The sequence below is a fragment of the Battus philenor genome, unplaced genomic scaffold, assembly GCF_028537555.1.
Source record: "Battus philenor isolate CCGP_79_NKW_IND1 unplaced genomic scaffold, ilBatPhil1.0.hap1 SCAF_25, whole genome shotgun sequence".
NCBI classification, from domain to species: Eukaryota; Metazoa; Arthropoda; class Insecta; order Lepidoptera; family Papilionidae; genus Battus; species Battus philenor.
The window spans coordinates 9,634,915-9,654,931 of NW_027181688.1; the positions used below are offsets into that span (position 1 = coordinate 9,634,915).

The 20,017-nt window shown below is 35.6% G+C and overlaps 1 protein-coding gene across 1 annotated transcript in view; it reads right to left on the minus strand.

Moving 5' to 3' along the window:
- Alk (Anaplastic lymphoma kinase) overlaps positions 1-20,017 on the minus strand; it is a 68,245-nt gene that overhangs the window by 15,823 nt on the left and 32,405 nt on the right. Inside the window, exons 4-17 of the mRNA XM_068768278.1 lie at positions 19,022-19,226; positions 17,770-17,851; positions 16,356-16,422; positions 15,397-15,706; positions 14,920-15,086; positions 14,059-14,246; positions 12,797-12,956; positions 10,777-10,924; positions 9,189-9,335; positions 6,811-6,970; positions 5,571-5,750; positions 3,841-3,986; positions 3,038-3,149; positions 1,877-1,972 (exon numbers count right to left, since the gene is read on the minus strand). Of these exons, the coding sequence (XP_068624379.1) occupies positions 1,877-1,972; positions 3,038-3,149; positions 3,841-3,986; positions 5,571-5,750; positions 6,811-6,970; positions 9,189-9,335; positions 10,777-10,924; positions 12,797-12,956; positions 14,059-14,246; positions 14,920-15,086; positions 15,397-15,706; positions 16,356-16,422; positions 17,770-17,851; positions 19,022-19,226 (2,168 nt within the window). The remainder of the gene's footprint in view (positions 1-1,876; positions 1,973-3,037; positions 3,150-3,840; positions 3,987-5,570; positions 5,751-6,810; positions 6,971-9,188; positions 9,336-10,776; positions 10,925-12,796; positions 12,957-14,058; positions 14,247-14,919; positions 15,087-15,396; positions 15,707-16,355; positions 16,423-17,769; positions 17,852-19,021; positions 19,227-20,017) is intronic.

Genomic DNA, 20,017 nt, shown 5'->3' on the forward strand with positions numbered 1-20,017 from the left:
TAGAAATATTTGGCGGGCCGTATATGCATGATTGATGAACGAAATCGGACCGCGGGCCGCGTGTTGGTTGTTCCTGATATAAACCGCTTCGTGTAATAAACTCCAGTAACGTTCTTTATATTACTATGGATAAATATCTATTCTTTTCGATGTTAAGTCCACTTTCATGGCAACTTGAGAAAACCATTTATAGCTGTCAGAAAGAAAATTATTCAAGTTTAAACCAAAACAATACAGGATTTTTTTTGTGAAAATATGTAAAATATAATTATTTATCAATTTCATCATCATTTCAGTGGATGTCCAGGTCTCTCATAGACTTCCAAAAGAACCACTTGGTAGCGGCAAGGACATCCTAAGGCTTGCCTATCTCTGGTCTCCACTCGACAATCTTAAAGCCCCAGTGGCCAAATGTTCTGTTCGCTATGCGAATACCTACTGCCATTTCAACTAGTTAATCTCCCGAGCTAAGTCCGACTTACGTTCGTCTACAAATTCCCTCAATCTTGACTCCAACCTCTTTCCTTGTATAGTAATTCCAAGCAAAGTTTTCTCCAATCAAATCATTATACTATAATTTTTTTGTATGTACAGTTTGATAACATATGTTCTAAATAATTTATTTACTTGTTAAATCTTAATTGCACATCAGTAAGACGCAATTTGCGTAAAAAATTAAGTACAAGTGGCTGTGTTATCTCAGTAGAGGTCAGGTGATTTCAAACAACCATTTGGTTTACTTGTTAAATAAGGAAAAAATAGAACGAGCAGTCATAAAGTGATGAATGTAGAAGAACGTAGATCACCGACGTAGCTCTAAGGATTGCTCGTTTAAAGTGGCAGTGGGCGGGGCACAGCGCTTGTGCGACTGATGGTTGTTTGGGCCGATACAGTGGCGTAGCTATGGTATATGGGGCCTGGGGCAGATTGGGGCTTGGTGCCCCCCCCCCCCCCCAAAGAGTCTACACTCTAATTTCAAAATTCAGAACAGAATGTAGTTAATACATATTTTTTTGGTTCAAAATAATAATAAATATATATAAAATAACATTAGATCTTAATAAAATTTATTGGGAAAATTTAAAAACGAACATTCCTCGCTTTTTGGCCTGCAAAGTCATTAATCACATTTTCTAATCTTGCAATAATGTAATAATTTATTATTTTGTCATTTAGGGCCCTTTTAAAAACACTTTGTGTTTTCCGAATGAAAGGCTTAAACACTGTGTATATTATAATTTGTAACCGTTTATTTTTTTATGTTCATATTATTTAACAACTTTTTTAGCATAAAAATAGTAAAATTTGATATTTTTTTTATGTTATTTACTTTAAATAATGGTTTTCATTTTTTTAACATTTCATTATTCATCATTCAAAAAAATTATTTTCAACTTTGGTGCCCCCTCTACTTGTGGTGCCTGGTGCGGCCGCCCCGCTCGCCACCCCCTAGCTACGCCACTGGGCCGATAGGTTCTCGAGTGGCGACCACATGTAGGTAGACGCGGCGTGATAAGGCCGCTAAGTGGACCGACGACATAGTTAAGTTTGCACGAATGCGGTAACACAAGACAAATCATAGTAGCGATCGTTGGAGGCAGCAAGTCTTGCAGTGGGTTTCTATTGGCTGTAATATAATGATGATATCTTCTTTTTATTCTTGTCATTTTTATTGTGTTGTAGGCCTACTTTTTATGTCTTGTAGGCCTACAATAAATTATAGCCATAAATGCTATTATAATAAAAAAAATAGTTACCACCAAAATAACGTCTATCGGCTTGGATTCGTCACAATTGATAAAACAAAAACAATCTCAATGACGTTGATTTATGGAACATGTATAAATAAGGTAATTTAATTAATTCTGATACTTACATAAATACAAACAGAAGCACAGCAGCATGATACCGCAGGCAGTGATACCGGCTACGCATATGACCAGCAAAACCCAGTCATGGTACCACGATTCTTCTGCCAAAAATTCTATGTTAAGCCTTCGGAAGTGATATTGTTCTTTTTACACTATTTTTAATTTTTTTTAATCTATCAGCCTGTTTTATAGAATAAAAAAATCAACGTCATCTGTTATAGATGTATATAACTATATATATATGTAAATATTATTGATGTATGTATGTACATTTGCTGTCATTTCATGTAAGGTTCTATATAAAAATCAAATAGGTTCAGAAATAATATATAACAATGCCTAAAGGCATTAAGTCTGTCATTGCATTTTGTAAAAAGGAAGGATAAATAAATAAGTAAATAAGAATAATATGACTAAAGCATTTTCGAAGTACTTATCGCTGTATATTAAAATTAATAATTGTTTACTATCCGTGAAGCCTTTTACTGTCAAAAGTGACAGGCCTGTCGCATTCATAACACCATAGTATATTTCAGAGTGCTCACTTTATACAGGTTGATATGAAAAAGGTATAAAAGCTATTATGATTTTTGGTGACAAATGAACTGTACATTCTGCCCCTTAAAAGGTTTTACATATAACCCATCATCCAATATTTAGAAAAATAGGTATGCAATGGAAATATTTAGCCACTTTCGCACATGCAGTGGTAGTCGTGTAACAAAGTGCACCGCCCGCCAGCCCGCTGATAAATGCGTATGCGGCAAACAATGCGAATTACACAACCGCCACCGCCACCGTCAAACTACTCAACACGTGTTTCACCCCTCCACGGGGCATCTTCAGGAGTTATGTTACACCGATTAGTGCCAAACACGAGTACCACTGCATGTGCGGAAGTGGCTAAATATTGATCCTTTTCTTACTAAGGATGGACTTCCGCAAGGTAACGCCTGCTTCCATTAAATATAGGTATGCCATGTTAAAGCCTTTTTACGGGATAGATATTTTAGGATTTTGACCATGTTTTAATTGTGCCATGCCTATAACATAAACCTAAGGTGTTGCCACTTGGACATCTCTACGTATTCTTTGTTGATTACAGTGAATTTCCTTTGAGTGAATCAATTAGGATTTAGAAGCATTAGATAGACGAGGACACTCACGAACACATTTCGTCGGGTCCTTGGGATCGGACTTCCAGGCTGAGGGGCAGTAGCATGTCACCTCGCTGCGATGCTCGTTCAGTGCGATACAGCGATAGTCACAACCGCAACTCTGTCCACAAACATATAACTTATCTATAAATATAGTGTACACAAGACGTGCAAGTTGTTCTGAGAATAAGAAGTACTTTAATTGTGTTTTAGTAATTTATTACATTCATTATCATTATGTTAGTCGATAGACGCTCACTACAAGGTATACGTCTTCCTTAAAGATCGACACGACTACTTCCCGATTCACCAAGTGGAAAGTCTACCCATATAACGTTTTACAACTGGCAGTTGCAACTCGAGATTCTTTTGGCCCAGAAAGTCATCGGTCGCTCGAGTAATGTGACCCGACCCAACTGCCATTTCAGGCGAACGATTCCACGACCTACGTCGGTGATCTTGGTTCTTCTGCGGATCTTCTTATTTATAATTCAATCTCGGAGCGAAGTTCTAAATATAGCTGTTCCAATGCTCTCCTGTTGATATCTACTAGTTCTCGGATCCTTACCTTCACCTTTCGGATCTTCACCAACAGTACACACTGTCAAAGACCTTAGTTCTTTTGTATGTAACAATGTATGTAGTGCATTTTGTATGTTAATGTATGATTTGTATTTTGTATGATGTAGATGGATGTAGCAGCTCAAGGAGCGGTCATCGGTCATTTGTTGGAAGCCTTTGCCTTCCATTGGGTGTCTAATATCTAGGGCTGACATTAGTTCCTCTATTGGTGCAGGATTATCGATACTTACGTGTATGGCGGGAATGATGAGAACTTCTCCAGGTCCGGTGCGAGACGCGTGGCCGACTCGTGTGTACTTCGCGAAGCCGCGGTTGGTGTCCACGTACGACCACCCGCCTCCACCGTGATTGCCTTCACCCTCGTTAGTGTTGCCACCTTCCACCACGACAGACACTTGAATAACTTTACCTCAGTGTACACAATTCCCCATCCATCACTCAGAACAGTCTATGTCTTTATAATTTTTTTTGTCAGTCTTGATTGTATTGAACATGACGCCAAGTTAGATCAGCTTGGCCAGACTGGATTTACCACGAGAACTCGGACCCCCGAATTCGCTCGTGGGGATGCGAGTAATACGGTTGAAAGAAATAAAACTGTTTAGAATAAGATACTTAATAAGCTCTGCACAAGATAAATTGTTAACTAATAATAAGAAATAGAAAAAGAAATGTCTAATAAAGAATTAAGAAAATAAAATAAATGTAAAATCAAAGATAAATTAAATGTAAGATAAAATTAAAGAATAAAAATAAATAAAATGTACCTAGCCACCTTAGAGTAAGATGATGGAAGAAAGGCGAGGAAAGAAAGAAAAAATAAAAGAGTAAAACGAAAGATATTGTGAAGCACAAAAGCAAACAATGCATACATACATATTGTAACGCGTGAAAGAGAGTGATAAATAAAGAAAAGACTGAAAAAAAAATATTGAACAATAAAGTCCCTAATCCTAAAAAGTTAGGGGTACGAGAGGCCCCCAATAGCAGGGGCCATAAAAAAAAACACTTTATAATTTAACATCCTCCATTTAGGGTCCTAGTGTCTCGGAGTAAGTACAATCTTGCCGCACCAATCATATTTGCCAATGTGGAGCGTAACATTACGAATATATATGTACATACGCAAAATATCTACTCAATCAACATTAGATTAAACCTAGAATAAGTTTATGTTAAGTTTCTAATAAGTCTAGTCAATAAAAAAGAATTTTATATGATCTTATTATGTTAGTTTTTATAAATAAACATCGTACATACATAAATTTCGGTATACAATATATCTAAAGAAATTTTTTATTTTTCAGTGTGAAGGTAACTGCATTGAATTTAAAAGCTTGGAGCGACATATCACGCCACATATTTGCACTATTTTTGATATAAAGATATTTTGTTAACAATAACACGTGTCTCAGATGTAAGTTTTTGTACATAATAAAGATTATTATTATTGATATTTAATTCAAATTTACATAATACACGGAATACGGACATAATGTACGGAAAATATTTATTTACTCTAACTATTTTAAAGTATATAATAGGTAGAAATTGTGCATTAATTAAATTATATTTATTAACGGAAAATCTATTTTGCTATAAATTCATTATTTCTTACCAAACCGCTTCATGTAATTGTCACGATGCTATTAGTAATTATTTTTATATTTCTATAACTATGTACAATTATTTGTAATTAAATAATAATTCTTATTATATAATTACAAAGTGACAAAGTTTTTATTATATATTGTTGCGGCCACTTATATTATTGAAAACGCGAGGGTAAAACGTCACTTCTTGTCCTGCACTCACCGACTAAAGACCTTTTGTAAAATAGTTGAAGGAAATACAAAATTCGGCATTATCTGGATTTTTATTCAAATTCAAAGACCACATAGGTTCTCAAAGGAACCAAAGTATATAAACAAAGAATATTTATTTTTTTCCGAATACTCACCCAGCCAGCCGCCGCCGCCTCCTCCCCGCCGACAGCCTCCACCGCCGCCGCCGAAGCCTCCATGCGCGACGCCTGTGCACGCCATACCCCCTATGGCACCTTCTGGCACCGACCCACCTCGGACCAGCTCGTGTCCAGGCGTGCTAGGTCCGGGTCTAGATATCCAACCCCCTCCAGCACCTGAATACCAATTACGCACAAATATCATATTTAAATGTGTATGTAGATATATTATCCCTCTTCCAATTCTAGATCTTTCGATAGCTTTTGAAGATTCTGAACGTTAAATGTTTTATTTTTTTTTATTACAATTTTACACTTTTACTATTAGATATTTACTCTTTTTACACTTATATATACCTGTTTCCGCGCCTATTTAATATATAGTAAAAGCTTCTTATTTGCAGATTAAAAAATGCGACCCAATTCCTATATACGCGGCTAAAAATTTCTTTATTCGCGGATCTAATAAGTACATACATAGTAATAAAATGATACCAATAAATATCCAACCCAATATATTTTGAGGAAGAGTATTCAACAAGCACTAAAAACGTGACATTTAATTTTAAAAATTTAGTGAGGACTTAAAAATGGCAAAAAAGCTTTGCGATTTCTTTATGAATATTGATCCGTTTGTGGAACGAAGTCTTATTTTAAGAGGCAAATTGCTAATACGACTGCTGTGTATCAATCTGAATTGAAGGAGCTTTTAAAACCTGCCAAACAAGAGAAAATTACAAAATTCTTAAAAACCATTGTTTAAGTCTTGAGATAATTATTCAAAATGTTCAAAAACTTTAATTAAATGGATTTTTTTTCATATGCTTTGTCACATGTGGACGTATCCCCTATAAATCTATATAAATTATCATTCCATATTCATGGTTTCTGTATTCGCGACATATTTATGGAATATATGCTCCGCGAATAAAGACCTTTTACTGCTTTACACGCATATGACATACATGCAGACACATTTAGTTTGAGACAAATAAGGAATATTAATTTTAGTTTAAAAAAAAACAATTATGTGTTTATTACTGGTATAGTTTTTTGTGTATTTTAATCAGTCATATAATTATAATTTCCAATTAAAAAGATCCCACAACTCATAGGGTGGACACAAAAGTCGAAAGACACTGGGTGCTGGTTATTGAAAATCTATAAAGGAGGCCTATGTCCAACAGTGGGTCTTAAGGCTGAATTGATGATGATAATTATAACGAACAGAGCATACCGGAAGTCCTTCCAGGAGGTCCGTACATGTAGCCGGATTCCGGTGCAGCCGTGGTCTCGCCCTTGGCGTGTTGGGAGCCATCGTCGTGGAATATTCCGACGCTCAAACCCCCTCCGCCTCCAGCGATGATAAGAGGTTCAGCGTGACCCTGTTTATCGATCTTCATAACAAAAAAAATTATGTTCATTAAATTAAAACTCATTTTCCTTATTATTATATAAAATTAATAGATTATTATACAGAATGATTGGTTATAAGGTTTTACAAAGCTCTAAAGTTCGACGTCTATTTACAATCGGCTGTGTAGAGTTTTCTATTTTAAAAGCTGAACCATACTTTAGAATTATATTGTGTACGTATGTATAAATATCAGGTTGTTTTAGACTTTAACAGTGTACTCGTCTGCTATGCTTATTGAAATATACTATGTTAATAATATACAGAAGGATTTATAAGCGTGAAAGCTACAAAGAGAACGAATATGAACGAATAGCTTTTTTTTCAGTTAAAGGCTTAAAAGCTTTAAACCTATTTCCAATAGCCCTGTAAACGATAATGTTACATTAATTTTTTTTTTCTATTGAAATCTTTTTGCTATATTCTTTATCTTTGTGCTGTATACACAGTCTGGCAGAGATAGATAGTTGACAATAACTTTTTTAATATGTAAAATTTGAAATGCCTCTTTAACTATACTACATTACGTTTTTTTTTATTTCTAAACTTAATTTATTGATAGTTTGAACGCTTTTGCAACTGTAATTACTCTGTACGTATATTATTCTAAATTAAAATACGCATAAAAATACAAAATAAGCCTTATTTATTTATCATTCTTATTAATCTCTTTTTTGTTCTTTATTTTTTGGTTATGCTATTACATATTTCTATTATTATTTACATTCTTTTATTATTCTATCTTGGAAGCAGCTCTGATTAAGCAACTACAAAGGACACGTATGACACAAAATATACGAGTAGAATTCCTAACGATATTTCGGTGACATTTACAACACAGGACTTATTCTAATTTTCGAGAACAGTGAAGAAACGTGTAGCAATAAAAGAGTTTACTGTTTTTATAAAACAAATGATTCTTAGATTGCTTAGGTGGACGCTAAATAGAGTGACTGTGGTCGAAGGCCTGCACCAACGGACCACAGGCTTATTTTTAAATGTCCCGTTTTTGAAGTCACTCGTTCAACACTATCTTGTGAAAAATTTAAAAGAAGTTCTCTGGAGGTGATGGCGAAGTAACGGTGACGAAAAAAGCGAAATAAAGTATAGAAAGGAATGGAAGAGAATGTTTAGAATAAAAGAAGAGGAAAAATAAAGGCCCCCAGTAATGGAGTCCATAAAACCGCTATTATGGGTGAATAGGTTCTATATTTACATAACATTTTTTTTCTTTTTATTTACATACTTCTCTTTCGTCCTTTTCGGTCTTTCATTCTTGCCTCTAATTTCTTTTACAATATCTTTCATTTCTTTCCATACTTTTCTTCTATACATCGCCTCATCTCCTTCGCTGCCAGAGTTATATAACTTTAGTTTTATTATTTTTGTCATTTGTTTAACCATTTATTTATTCATAACTGTCAGTTATTAGTGGGACCACGGTTTGAGCTGTCATTCGTGGTCAATGGCTTTTTATTCATGTTTATTAATATGTAAACATAGTAATTTATTACATAGTAATAAATATGCTTTATAAGTATGATGCAATAATATATTATAGAGGAAAAAAGCTCAGGAAGAGCTAGAGGAAAACTCCCGGATGACAAATATTTAAGACTTAGTTATAATAACAAACGTAGTAATAATGAAGCAAGCCAAAGTCTTAAATATAAATAAAACTTAATTATCTTATCTTTCTCAATTCTTTATAAGAAAACACACAATTTAAAGCGACACCTGGTCACCTTAGAAACATATTCAAAAAGGTTAATTCTTAAGGCTGGATTTTCAAATAATGATAATACATATTACCTTCCGAGTGATGGAAAAATTTCTTTGTTTTTACAAAAAAGGACTGAAGAAACCGCAACGCTTCTATTTAAATTTATCAGAGGTTGGTGACTCCTGTAATACACGAGCCAACCTTCCGACGAGGCAAATGGGTTTAAAATCAAAACATTATTTATTCAAATACGCTGTTACAAGCACTTCAGAAACTTTAAACAACATGAAATGTCAAAATATACAGTCCTACAAAAAGCTATCACCGGTTCGGCAAAGCAGTTCTGCTGAGAAGACCCGCGAGGAACTTGACAGTTGCTCTTTACAAATACAGTTTTAGAATGAATCAGACGGCAATAATTAGCTTCCTGAATGAGCATTCTTGAGTTTTTGAACGTAGTACTAAAGAAGTCACTCACTACAAAAATGTATGTGGCACCGCCGCCTCCACCGCCGCCGTCGTTGACGTCCGTGTTTCGGACTTCATGCGTCTTGCTGGTAAAAACCATCTGCGTCTCATTCGATGAGCGCCTTGAGCATTCCTGACCTTCCTGCGCCGACAGAGTCTGCAAATATAATAATGATAATTCACGCAACTCCTTTTTTACACATTTTTTTGCACAGATTTAATTTCACTTCAACGTGAGGAAGTAGAAAAAATTCACCAGAGTCCGTTAAGAAAGTTCTTTAAGCCCAACAGTTACGCCAGATTTTTTTTGAACCGGACTGTCACTGCTGTCTAAATAGCATTTACATATTTTGCGGGCTTAATCTGGCAGATTTGGGTGCAGAGGTTAATCTAACCTTAGACCTTTATTAAAGTAGCGAAGCTCTAGAGCTTCTAGCGGAGCCTTGGCTCGTGCCACTAAATACTGTTTACCAGATTGGGAGGTCAAAAAGCTTTCATCGCTACGGTGAAGGCTCCAAAGAATGACTAGGCTTAAACTAAGGTCCCCTTGTGGAAGCCTCACGAGGCGACCTTAGCTTACGTTATCACCCATCGATATTACCTGCTTAGGACTCCGATATAAAGGCGACTGAGAGGGCCGAACTTCAGCCACCACTACCACTCCGAGAAGCGTTAGTGCTGAGAGAAGTGACGGAAGTAACTCCAGCAATGCTTCTTTCCAAACTGATTAGAGGTTGGCAACCCCTGTACCATACCATCCGACCTCGTGTCCGACGAGGCCAGTTGATTAATGAATCAGGTGTGCCAGACAAATCTGACGTATCTACTGTTGATTGCATCTTCGGTCCAGTTCGTAATAAAAGTGATTGTTGTCAAATAGCGTTGAATAGATTAAAAATTGATTTCTATTCATATTTTTATGTTTTGTATTTATGTATCGAATTTTCAATGATCACAACATTTGGTAATGTAAAGGCCGGTCAACGTGGCTATCTTAGAGAAAGTGTATGACTTTCAGTGGGCATCTATCGGCTAAAATGATGAAGATGATGATGATCATAACCTATTTAAAAAAGGAGGAATTAAGGTTATTCTTTAGTTTTTCTGTATGGAATAGTGTCCGTGTACGAATGTATTTGTGTGTTCGTGTGTGTTTGTGTTTATGTGCAAGCGAACCTCTTCGAAATCGGACCGATGAATGACGAACCGTGGCGCACTGGTCTTCCATAGCCCCGTCGTATTTGACTGACGATGTTGATGTCACTTTAAGGAATTCTGATGACGTATTTTAATTACAGTGAAAGCTTTATTTAGGATTTATTTTGCAAGATAGAAGGAATAAAAAAAATGGAAAAAATGTGAACTGAAAAGCCCAGCGGATTGGCAAGTTGAAACGGCAATGGGCAGGCCACAAAAGCGCAGAACAGATGGCCGCTGGACCTTAAGGTTCAGGAGTACAAACCACGTACCAGCAATCTTATTAAGTGGCGAGAGGATGGATGCAAGCCGCCTCCCTGCTGGTCCTATTGATAATCTATGGGCGAAGCCTATGTACAGTGGACGTCCAGCGGCTGAAATGATGATTATTATTAACTAACCTTTTTGCACGCGTTGATCCCCTGCTGGCCCACGAGCATGTAAACACGTTCTCCGCGATGAAACTCAAACACCGCACGCACCTGCGCGCCGTGGGACACACCCGCCCACGCTGATCCCAGACCACCAGAACCACCGGTGCCTATAATACTGAAAGTAGACACCCTTTATTTGTCTATATACCGTATATAATAATATCTAATATATAAAATTCTCGCGTCACGGTGTTCGAACTTGAACTCCTCTAAAACGGCTTGACTGATTTACCAAATTTAATATGCGTATTCAGTATGTCTGAGAATCGGCTACTATCTATTTTCTATACCCCTAAGTGATAAAGGTTGTTCACACTTAAAAAATATTTTTTATTTTTTTAACGAAATTTTTTGTTTTTATTTTTTTATGATACAGCATACAAGAATACATACAACCATAAATTTTCACCCCTCTACGATCAACCCTTATTTTTTATTTGTAAATTAAAATATCAATTTTCTTTTGCAAAACAACGTTTGCGGGATCAGCTAGTAGTGTATATAATACTGTATAATATACTTGGTTATAGATATAAACTGTGGTGTCAAACGTACGGCCCGCGAACTGCATGCGGTTTTAGACAAACATTTTTGCTGCCCACTCAATATATGCCACGTAAAGTAAAAATAAAATAGATTTTTTTATTAATAATAACAAACGAATCCCGTTTATAAAATTATGATAAACTTTATTTATATGTTATGGTATAAACTATATGGATAATTTTAATTTGTACACGCAAAAATGTAAAACTTTAATTAGCTGCAACGGACTCCGTTTCATACTAAGCTATCGTCAGCAAATTACTAGGGATCAGTGGACCCACCTACCAATTATATTAGTACCTATTCTTTACAGATTATATTTTAACTTTCAAACATATTTATTACAATGTCCTGGTCAAATTAAAAATAATTGTTTTTATACATCGATTTTTTGCGGCACACATTAGACCAAGCATTGTTCATTTAAAATTTAAGTGTACGACTGATGTAAAAACTTTAATAAGGTAAATGTATAGCTCATTTGTAAGCAAAAAGCTTTAAACCTTTTGCCGTATTTCGGAATTTAAAATGCTAACTATGTTGTGTTTGTTTCAGTGTTTTTTCCTAATCATTTGAGTTTGTTAAAAGTAAAAATAAATCATCACTTTTACTTCTCCATTCTGGTAACAAAAATATAACTAAATTTATTTTATTTATAATAATTAATTAGTTTATAATTAAAGCCTTAATTTAGACACAACATAAGAGTTAAATAATTAGTGTAAAACTTCTAAAATCGTCGTTTCAGGCTATAGACACCCGCTGTTATGCATAGGTTTCTTCCAAAGATATACATAGGGAGATATACTATTATCGCCACGCTTGGCAGACGGGTTGGCGATCGCAGTGTGGTATTATGGTACGCAGAGGACATTGCTGTCTCACTAGAAACTTCTTTTTGGGCTGTGCCAATCCTATACAATTAATTCACAGTGTGGATTATATAAGATTGTATTCCCGAAATCGAAACCGCGACTTAAGATCGCATGTACCGTATATCATAAATATTATATCATAATGGGCAGAAGTTCATTTGTATATTTGCAAACGTTAACTAATATGCATTAAACATACTCTGTTTAAGTGTACGTATATATAATGGAGTTCCACAAGATATTTTAGATCTTCCTTTTCTTAGTTTTAAATTTAAAATTAAAAGTATATTATTTCATAAATTTTATTAAACCATTCAAGAGTATTTAGTTGATAGTAATGTGTGGAACTTGGTTTGATGATACATTTAAATGGTTGATATTATATCTACATAAAACTACATTTAATTTTCATTTAAAAGCGAATCTGCCGAGTTTCTGGTCAGCTATTCTCAACAGATCAGAGCCAATGTTAGCTTACTGCTTATAATTTTAAAATAATTGACGATTTAAAATACGTGTAAATGCGTACTTGGATAAAGACATTATGAATTGAATTAAATACTCACGTATATATCCCTTCATTGGGCACCTCCCATACTTGAATCCCCTCGTAAGGTGGTTCGTCAAGAACGGTCACCGAAACCGCAGAATTGTTATACGCGGCATCGCACATGGTCTGGTTTGGACCGAACCGCCCAGAAGCACCGCAAGGCGTGAACCGGTATACTGGAGAAAAGAAGAATGTAGATCACCAACGATACTTTACCTTACTTTACTTATATTTACTTTGGTTGCCTATTCGCATTTACAATTTTACCAGGTTCAAGTTGCTTGCCTTAATGTTTTTGCTGTAAATAACATCGAGGATTCCTAAACACGACAGCTACCTCGGAAGCTTAGACACAAAGGCTACCTGAAGGGTCTAGACTCGAGCGATACCTTAGCACTCTAAGCTCGATTTATCACATTTATTTTATTGCTGGATTGGGAGTTCACCAAACACGGTCTGAGCACTACTGCCCCTTAAAAAGGGATGTCGTTTTAGGTTGTGATTTCATGTTCGTGAGGACCAAGCGACGGTTCCATAGGTTGGTTATAAAAGATTATGTTACATGCTATTCTTTGGTATTTTTTATCAAGGGACTATTGAAACTATTGCGTTAAGATGGTCGCCGAGGTTATAAGGTTCTGGAGTGAAGACCTGGAATGAGGAAGCGCAGCGAAAGACGTTCGCTCAGTAGGCTAATGGATTATCCTGTTGAGGTGGTCGAAAGACGCTGGTTGCAGGCTTTGAACAGGTTTTATCGGATGTCTATGCGGGAGGCTTATGTCCAACAGTGGACGTTCTATGGCAGAAATGATAATGATGAATGAAATGTTAATCAAAACTTTCGTCAGCTAAATATGGTATTGTATGGATTGTTTATTTTTTAATCCTAATTATATTGTTTTTTTTTAATCGAATACAGGCAAAGCATTTGACCTCTGTCCCGCCTGATGTTAAATGATGATGAGGTCTATGATGCTACATGCTTGCTTAGAACTAACCTATTCATTCTTGACTAGAAGGCTCTTAAATTATATTAAGCTGAAAACAAAGACGCCAGTAGGTTGTTTCACACCTTGGCTGTTAACACTATAAAAGTAGTATTCAAATTCTTAGTATTGGGTTAAAGAGATTTCAACCGTGAATAAATCCGTCTTGTTGTAAAATGGAAGAAAGGTGATGCGAGAAAATTAAGTGATGTAACTCCGAAGATATAATTGCTAAATTTATAAATAGAGGTATAAAAACAATGACATTGTTTATTGAACACTATTAACTTACAGGGTATTTCGGCAAAGTCGTGATGAGGATCTGTCTTCTCTTCGAAGACAGGGTCATAGTAATTGTAATCGCCAAGTTCCTTCGGGTCTATGTTGAGACCGAAACACTCTGGTGCCATTGAGAAGTCGTCTATAGCGGAATCGGAGTATATCCTCATTCCCATCCTCGTCTTGAACTGGAGGAAGTATCTGAAATGTAAGGAGAGGACATGTGTCATATTTTTTCTGATTAATATACCGAAGAAATTAATATCTGATTATTTATTGGTTGTTTTATAAAATACGTATACTGACTGCCGCATCACAATATATTTACAATAATTCAAACATATTATTCAAATATTTAAAATAGTGAAGGTCGCGGAAAGAACATTGGGAGGTTTATGCCTAGCAGTGGGCGTTTATAGGCTGATATGATTTAGATATTTAAAATAAATCAACCGCCATTTTTTAAATACAAGAAAAAAAATAGAAGCTTTTTTCACTAAGTTTTCCCTAACATAAAGTTAACTCAACCTTTTTAGGACAAGATACAGCCCTCTATAATGATATCCCTGAAGCAAATATACATTATTAGCTTATGTTAAGGAAAGAATGATCAACAAAGCATATTATCAAACATTATATGGAAGAAAAATATGCTTGGGTTTTGCAACATTATGATTTTCAAGTTAAATTTTAATTTTTATTGACGCATATATATATATATATATATATATATATATATATATATATATATATATGTATATATATTCTCCGTTAGATTAGGCCAAACAAAATCTTTTAGCAGTAGTCTTTGGGTAAGCCAAAATAATAAAAAAGCAAATAATCTGAATTAGAAGTTCGTTAACAATATCCTTACCTTCTTGTGATATTTGGTAAGAATATCGCCGCTCTATACCAGTTCTCGCCCTTGTCTTTGGTAGAGAACCAGAGGGAAGTTGTCAAATTACCACGAGAAGTCATCTCTACCACGTCCACACTAAGAGATCCGTAGTTTCTCCCGTTCTGCTGGTAGTAGAATCTGATCTGTAGGAGCAAGATATAAAAAGAAGTTTATAAGGTATTACTTCAAAAAATAATAATTAATTTTGATCCAGTTTATGGGTCCGTCAATATTTATTTATACATGTGTATTATATATTATATTGCATATGTGTGTAAAGTTTATGTTAATATACAAAATAATAACACTCAAATATTGTGATGATTCTTTTAGCTTGTCACTCAAAAGCATTTGAATCTGGGCTTTGAATGCACAACGACTTTTGATCATTCTAATTTTGTGATTTTACGTAAAAGGTACGGTGTCTTTGCAAGAAATTTTAAATTAACTTACCATGCAACAGTTGTAGTATTTAGAGGAAATGTCTCCGTGAACTTTGGGAGGAGGGTTGAACACCACGGTCCTCATGACGGCAGTGGATGCGAAGTCCGCCTTCTCCTTGTTCGGTCCAGTCACGTTCATGTTGACGAAGAAGTAATAGCCCACGCATTGGGACAGCGTGTAGTTGATGTGGGCCGGGAACAGTGGTGGTGGTAGTGGTATGGCTTCGTAAAGATCGGGCGGACCGCACGTGTGGTCGAAGTTTGGTCCCGTTTTGTCCGTTGGTGTCGGGCCACTATGTCGTGACCATTTCAAGATTGGTCTGAAAGTAAAAAAAAATAGTACATATTATATTTATCCCAATTATATCAACCGAATAATTTAAGTTTCGGCTCCCCCGGGTTCCCATGAATTGGAATTTTGAACACATATCGTATCCCTTATAGTTTAAATCGTGGAAATCTTTGGGGAGGCCTATTCTCGTGGGGGCCTATTGGCTGATATGATAATGATTATGATCACTCTATAAACCGCCCATGTAAACTCATGCAATTATCCAAATCTAGACTCTCGAGGAAGGGCACGAGAGCTCTGTCATCTTGGATGATTGAACTCAACGCCTGAATTCATTGGAATTTACGAATTGTTTTTTAATTTTAATTCCCAAATCTAAAATATATGTGTAATATTATATATATTATTTTAAAAATATACATTATTTTAAATCATCAACCTGAAGCGTTTACTTTTTTCTCATGACAACTCTTTCATTTAAGTTATATTGTATCTTATATTTATTATACCGCAGGAAAAGTAGAGTCAAAAATGGCGGATGGGCGGACTCTGTACAGTCAGAAAGGCAGGTTGGAAAAACCTGTGGAGGTGACTCGTCGAATCCTCGACGAAGGCTTTCCAGGAAGGGCGAGATCTTCAGCAATTAATGTAATATTATATAGTATACATATACTTACTGTGGTACATTGACGAACCCGCACGCATCTGCCTCGAAGTTGCAATAGGATCCGTAGGGCATTTTATCTATGTAACATTAAAATAGTGAATGAACAAAATCTTTGATATTTAAATCTTATACAAGTTAATCTTCAGTTACTCATTGTTAGCATATAATTATGGTAATTGTTATATAATCTATATACAGGGTGATTATGAGTGTAGAAGATTAAAAAGGGTGAATAAATAACTCATTTTCTCAACAAAAGTTTTAAAGGTTTTACACATATTCTTAACCATACTGTATAAAGCGATCACTCTGAAATATATTACATTATTTTTTGTGATAAGCCAATAACTTCTGGCAGTAAAAAGTCTGTAGGAACAGAAAGTCAATGATAATTAATTTTAAAATGTACTAATCCGATTACTTTTATTTATTTTTTCTACCAGCAACATTGATTTTTGGTTAGGGTGTACCATTCATTAGTTGATCATACTCAGCTGTTATAGCTATGCATTCACCCCTTGATGCTTTTACACTTTTAACCAACCATTTAGTATAATTTAAAAATTACTATATGTTTTCCTTGTACTCACGCCTTAACTTAGGAATGAATACCTACTGTATTAAGAATAGAGTAAAAGTGACCACAAAAAACCTGGGACACCTTATCACCCGCATGTGGAGCCTTCAGGTTGAATACCAGTTTCACTTACAAAGAAGAATGGAAGGGAATATCGTCTCATTGGTAAGCAAGAAAGAAAGTCGGCAAACATTCTTGGATTAATTCCAGAAAGTAGTAAATAAAACTATTAAAGGCAATAAAAAAGAGTAAAAAGGTAACAAAATGCTATAAAGAAAATATATGATAATACTGTGATATAGATATGAGTTAAAACAATAAAAATAAGAAATTAGAATGTAAAAATATGCTAAATCAGAAAATAAATTTATAAATTCAAAACTAAAATAGCGATTCAGGAGAAACGATGACACGTAATCGGCAAGCACGAAAGGTAAAGGAATGGATAAGAATGGAAGATATTGTGACGGATAAAAGAAGAATGAGTGAGAGTTACTAAGAAGTATACAAGAAGAGTGATATAATTTAAAAATAAATGTGAATAAATGATTTAGTAAAAACTGTCTCCGTGAACGCAAGACAGGTTGTACGAGAGGTCCACATTAGGGAGGCAAAAAACAAAAGAACCTTGCTTGATATTATTAAGGGTTCTTCTCAGATCAGGGAATGTTTGTATCAATCGTAGATTTAACAACAAGGATGCCATTATAGGAAAGTTCAATCTCATTATAGTTTTAATCAAAACTTGGTTCTCCTGAAATTCTTCACTAGCTGTTGATCATTCTACGTGAATAATAATATCAATAAATAAATACAAAATTAAGAGACATATTGTAGTGCCACGTACCACAGTTCTGGATCTCATCACTTCCATCATCGCAATCCTTCACAAGGTCGCAGACTTGTTGCAATTTGATGCAGGACTCTTTCTGCGAATGTGAAATAATTGTATTATTTTACATTTTATCACCATTTTATCATCCCCTGTTCAACCCCAGGACCTGTATTATATTATTTCAATCCGTACAGTGTTATCTTGACGCTACAGTTTCTATATGAGGCCCCCTTTATATAAAAATTAAAAAAAAATACAACCTTAACAATAGTTATGAATGAAATAAATTATGATGAATACATCATAATCATTTCGAGAGATGTCCACTGTTAGGCTTTAGCCCTCCTCCATAGCGTCCTGTGAAAACCTTTACAAGGTCGTCTGCACACCTCGTGGTCAGATGCCAAAACTCCAGAACCGCACATCATTCATTAGGTTAAATTTGAATAGATATCTTAAGAAGTATTTAGTGATAATTGTCATGCGGAAAAAGTGTAAACGTGATTAAAATGCATATATAATATTATATTATGTTATTAAACGATGAAAATAATATATCTAAAATCTTAGGGATTGCTGCTAATCTTTGGTATTTTTGGATGCTTTTAAAATATAATAAAGGTAATTATAGCTTATCAACGTGCACAAGGAAAGGCTTGGTTCACTTCTGGCAGGATATACGCTTGCCCCATAAATTTAAATTAATTAATAATAATTAAATTTAGATTTTATTTGGAGCATTGGTAGATTTGATTTTCGAGACACAGTCTTACATAATTAACACTTCGTGCATTAATTATAGCATTAAGACATCATCATTGTCTGATAAAGATAAACCCGGGAAAGGTAGCAACACGAAGTTCTTGCTTTTATATAGCAAAGGCAGGGAGATATCTAGATTCTCCTCGGTATGAATTTACCAGAGCATTAAGGACTAGGAGTTCCTGTAGCTTCTCTAAAAGTACATAGGATGATCGAAAGGGTATCAATCATCATTATTTTAGTTGCCGAAAATTCATGGCTGAACATAGCCCTCCCCCCGCAGGTATACAATTCTATGCTGGTGGCCTATCAACCGGACTTTTAACGCTTGCCAGTCTGTGATTTCTACTTCAGAAACTTAAGGAGTTTAACTGACTTACGTTCGTCTACGTATCTCCTCATTCCGAAATCCTTATTAGTGGGTAAAAATAACATCTGCCCTCTCCATAAAAAAGTATAATTAACCTACAGGTATGCTAGATAGTTATTTGAACAAACTCACGCTCATGATGTTACACTTGAGCTGCCTGTTTTGGCACTCTCCGTTGAAAACCGGTGGCTCCGGCAAGCACTCCACCATGCGGATGTTGTCGATGGCGATGTGGGGCAGTATTTGAGCTAGGTTCACGTAGTTGGGTCTCGTTATCTCCACCATGATCCGGACCTCTTGTTGCATCTTACCGATCATTAAACGCAGAGGGTGCCACCTGATAATAATAAATGAATAAAAATATAGTACCAAAAAATCCAAAGGCAATTTTATATGTGATTGTTTAATCTTTTTATTCGTAACGTCATGTCTTCTTCTATTCAGCTGATAGATAAAGACATAGGCCTTCACCACAGATCGCCACTATGACCGGTGCTGCCCTGCCCGCATTCAGCGAATTCCCGCAAAATTAACTATGTCGTCGGTCTAGTGGAAGGTCTGACCACATCGCGGATACCGCTTTCTAATCGCCACTAGAGAACCTTTCGGCCATCACCCATCGATTGCACGAGCGATGTTCCCCGCTTACTGCCATTACAGATGTGCGATTCATCAAACTCGTCATAAACGGATATTAAATTGAATTACGTGATTTAACGGCTCAAGCTAAGGCTTCCGAGGTAAGTCACTACTACTGAAAATTTACATGTGACGTCTATGTTCCCTCATATATTTCGAATAGGATGGTTACTTTAACAAGGTCGTCTGTCCACCTTGTTAGTGAACGCTCTAAGTTGCGTTTACCCATTTGTGGTCTTCACTATTGAGCTTTAAGATCCGAGAGGTCCTCTGGTAGACGCATTACGTGGCTTGCCGGCTACAACTTCGTCTTGCCAATCATCAGTACTTTGTTGGTTACTTTCTTTCGTTTACAGATGTTTTCATTCCTATTTGAAACACGTATAGAGATCCCGGACATAAACTACTCTATGGCTTGTTGAGCAATCGTAAGTTTGCCAATAACGCCATCTAGTTTAATTACCTCAAATAGGTCTAAGCTGAACGTCT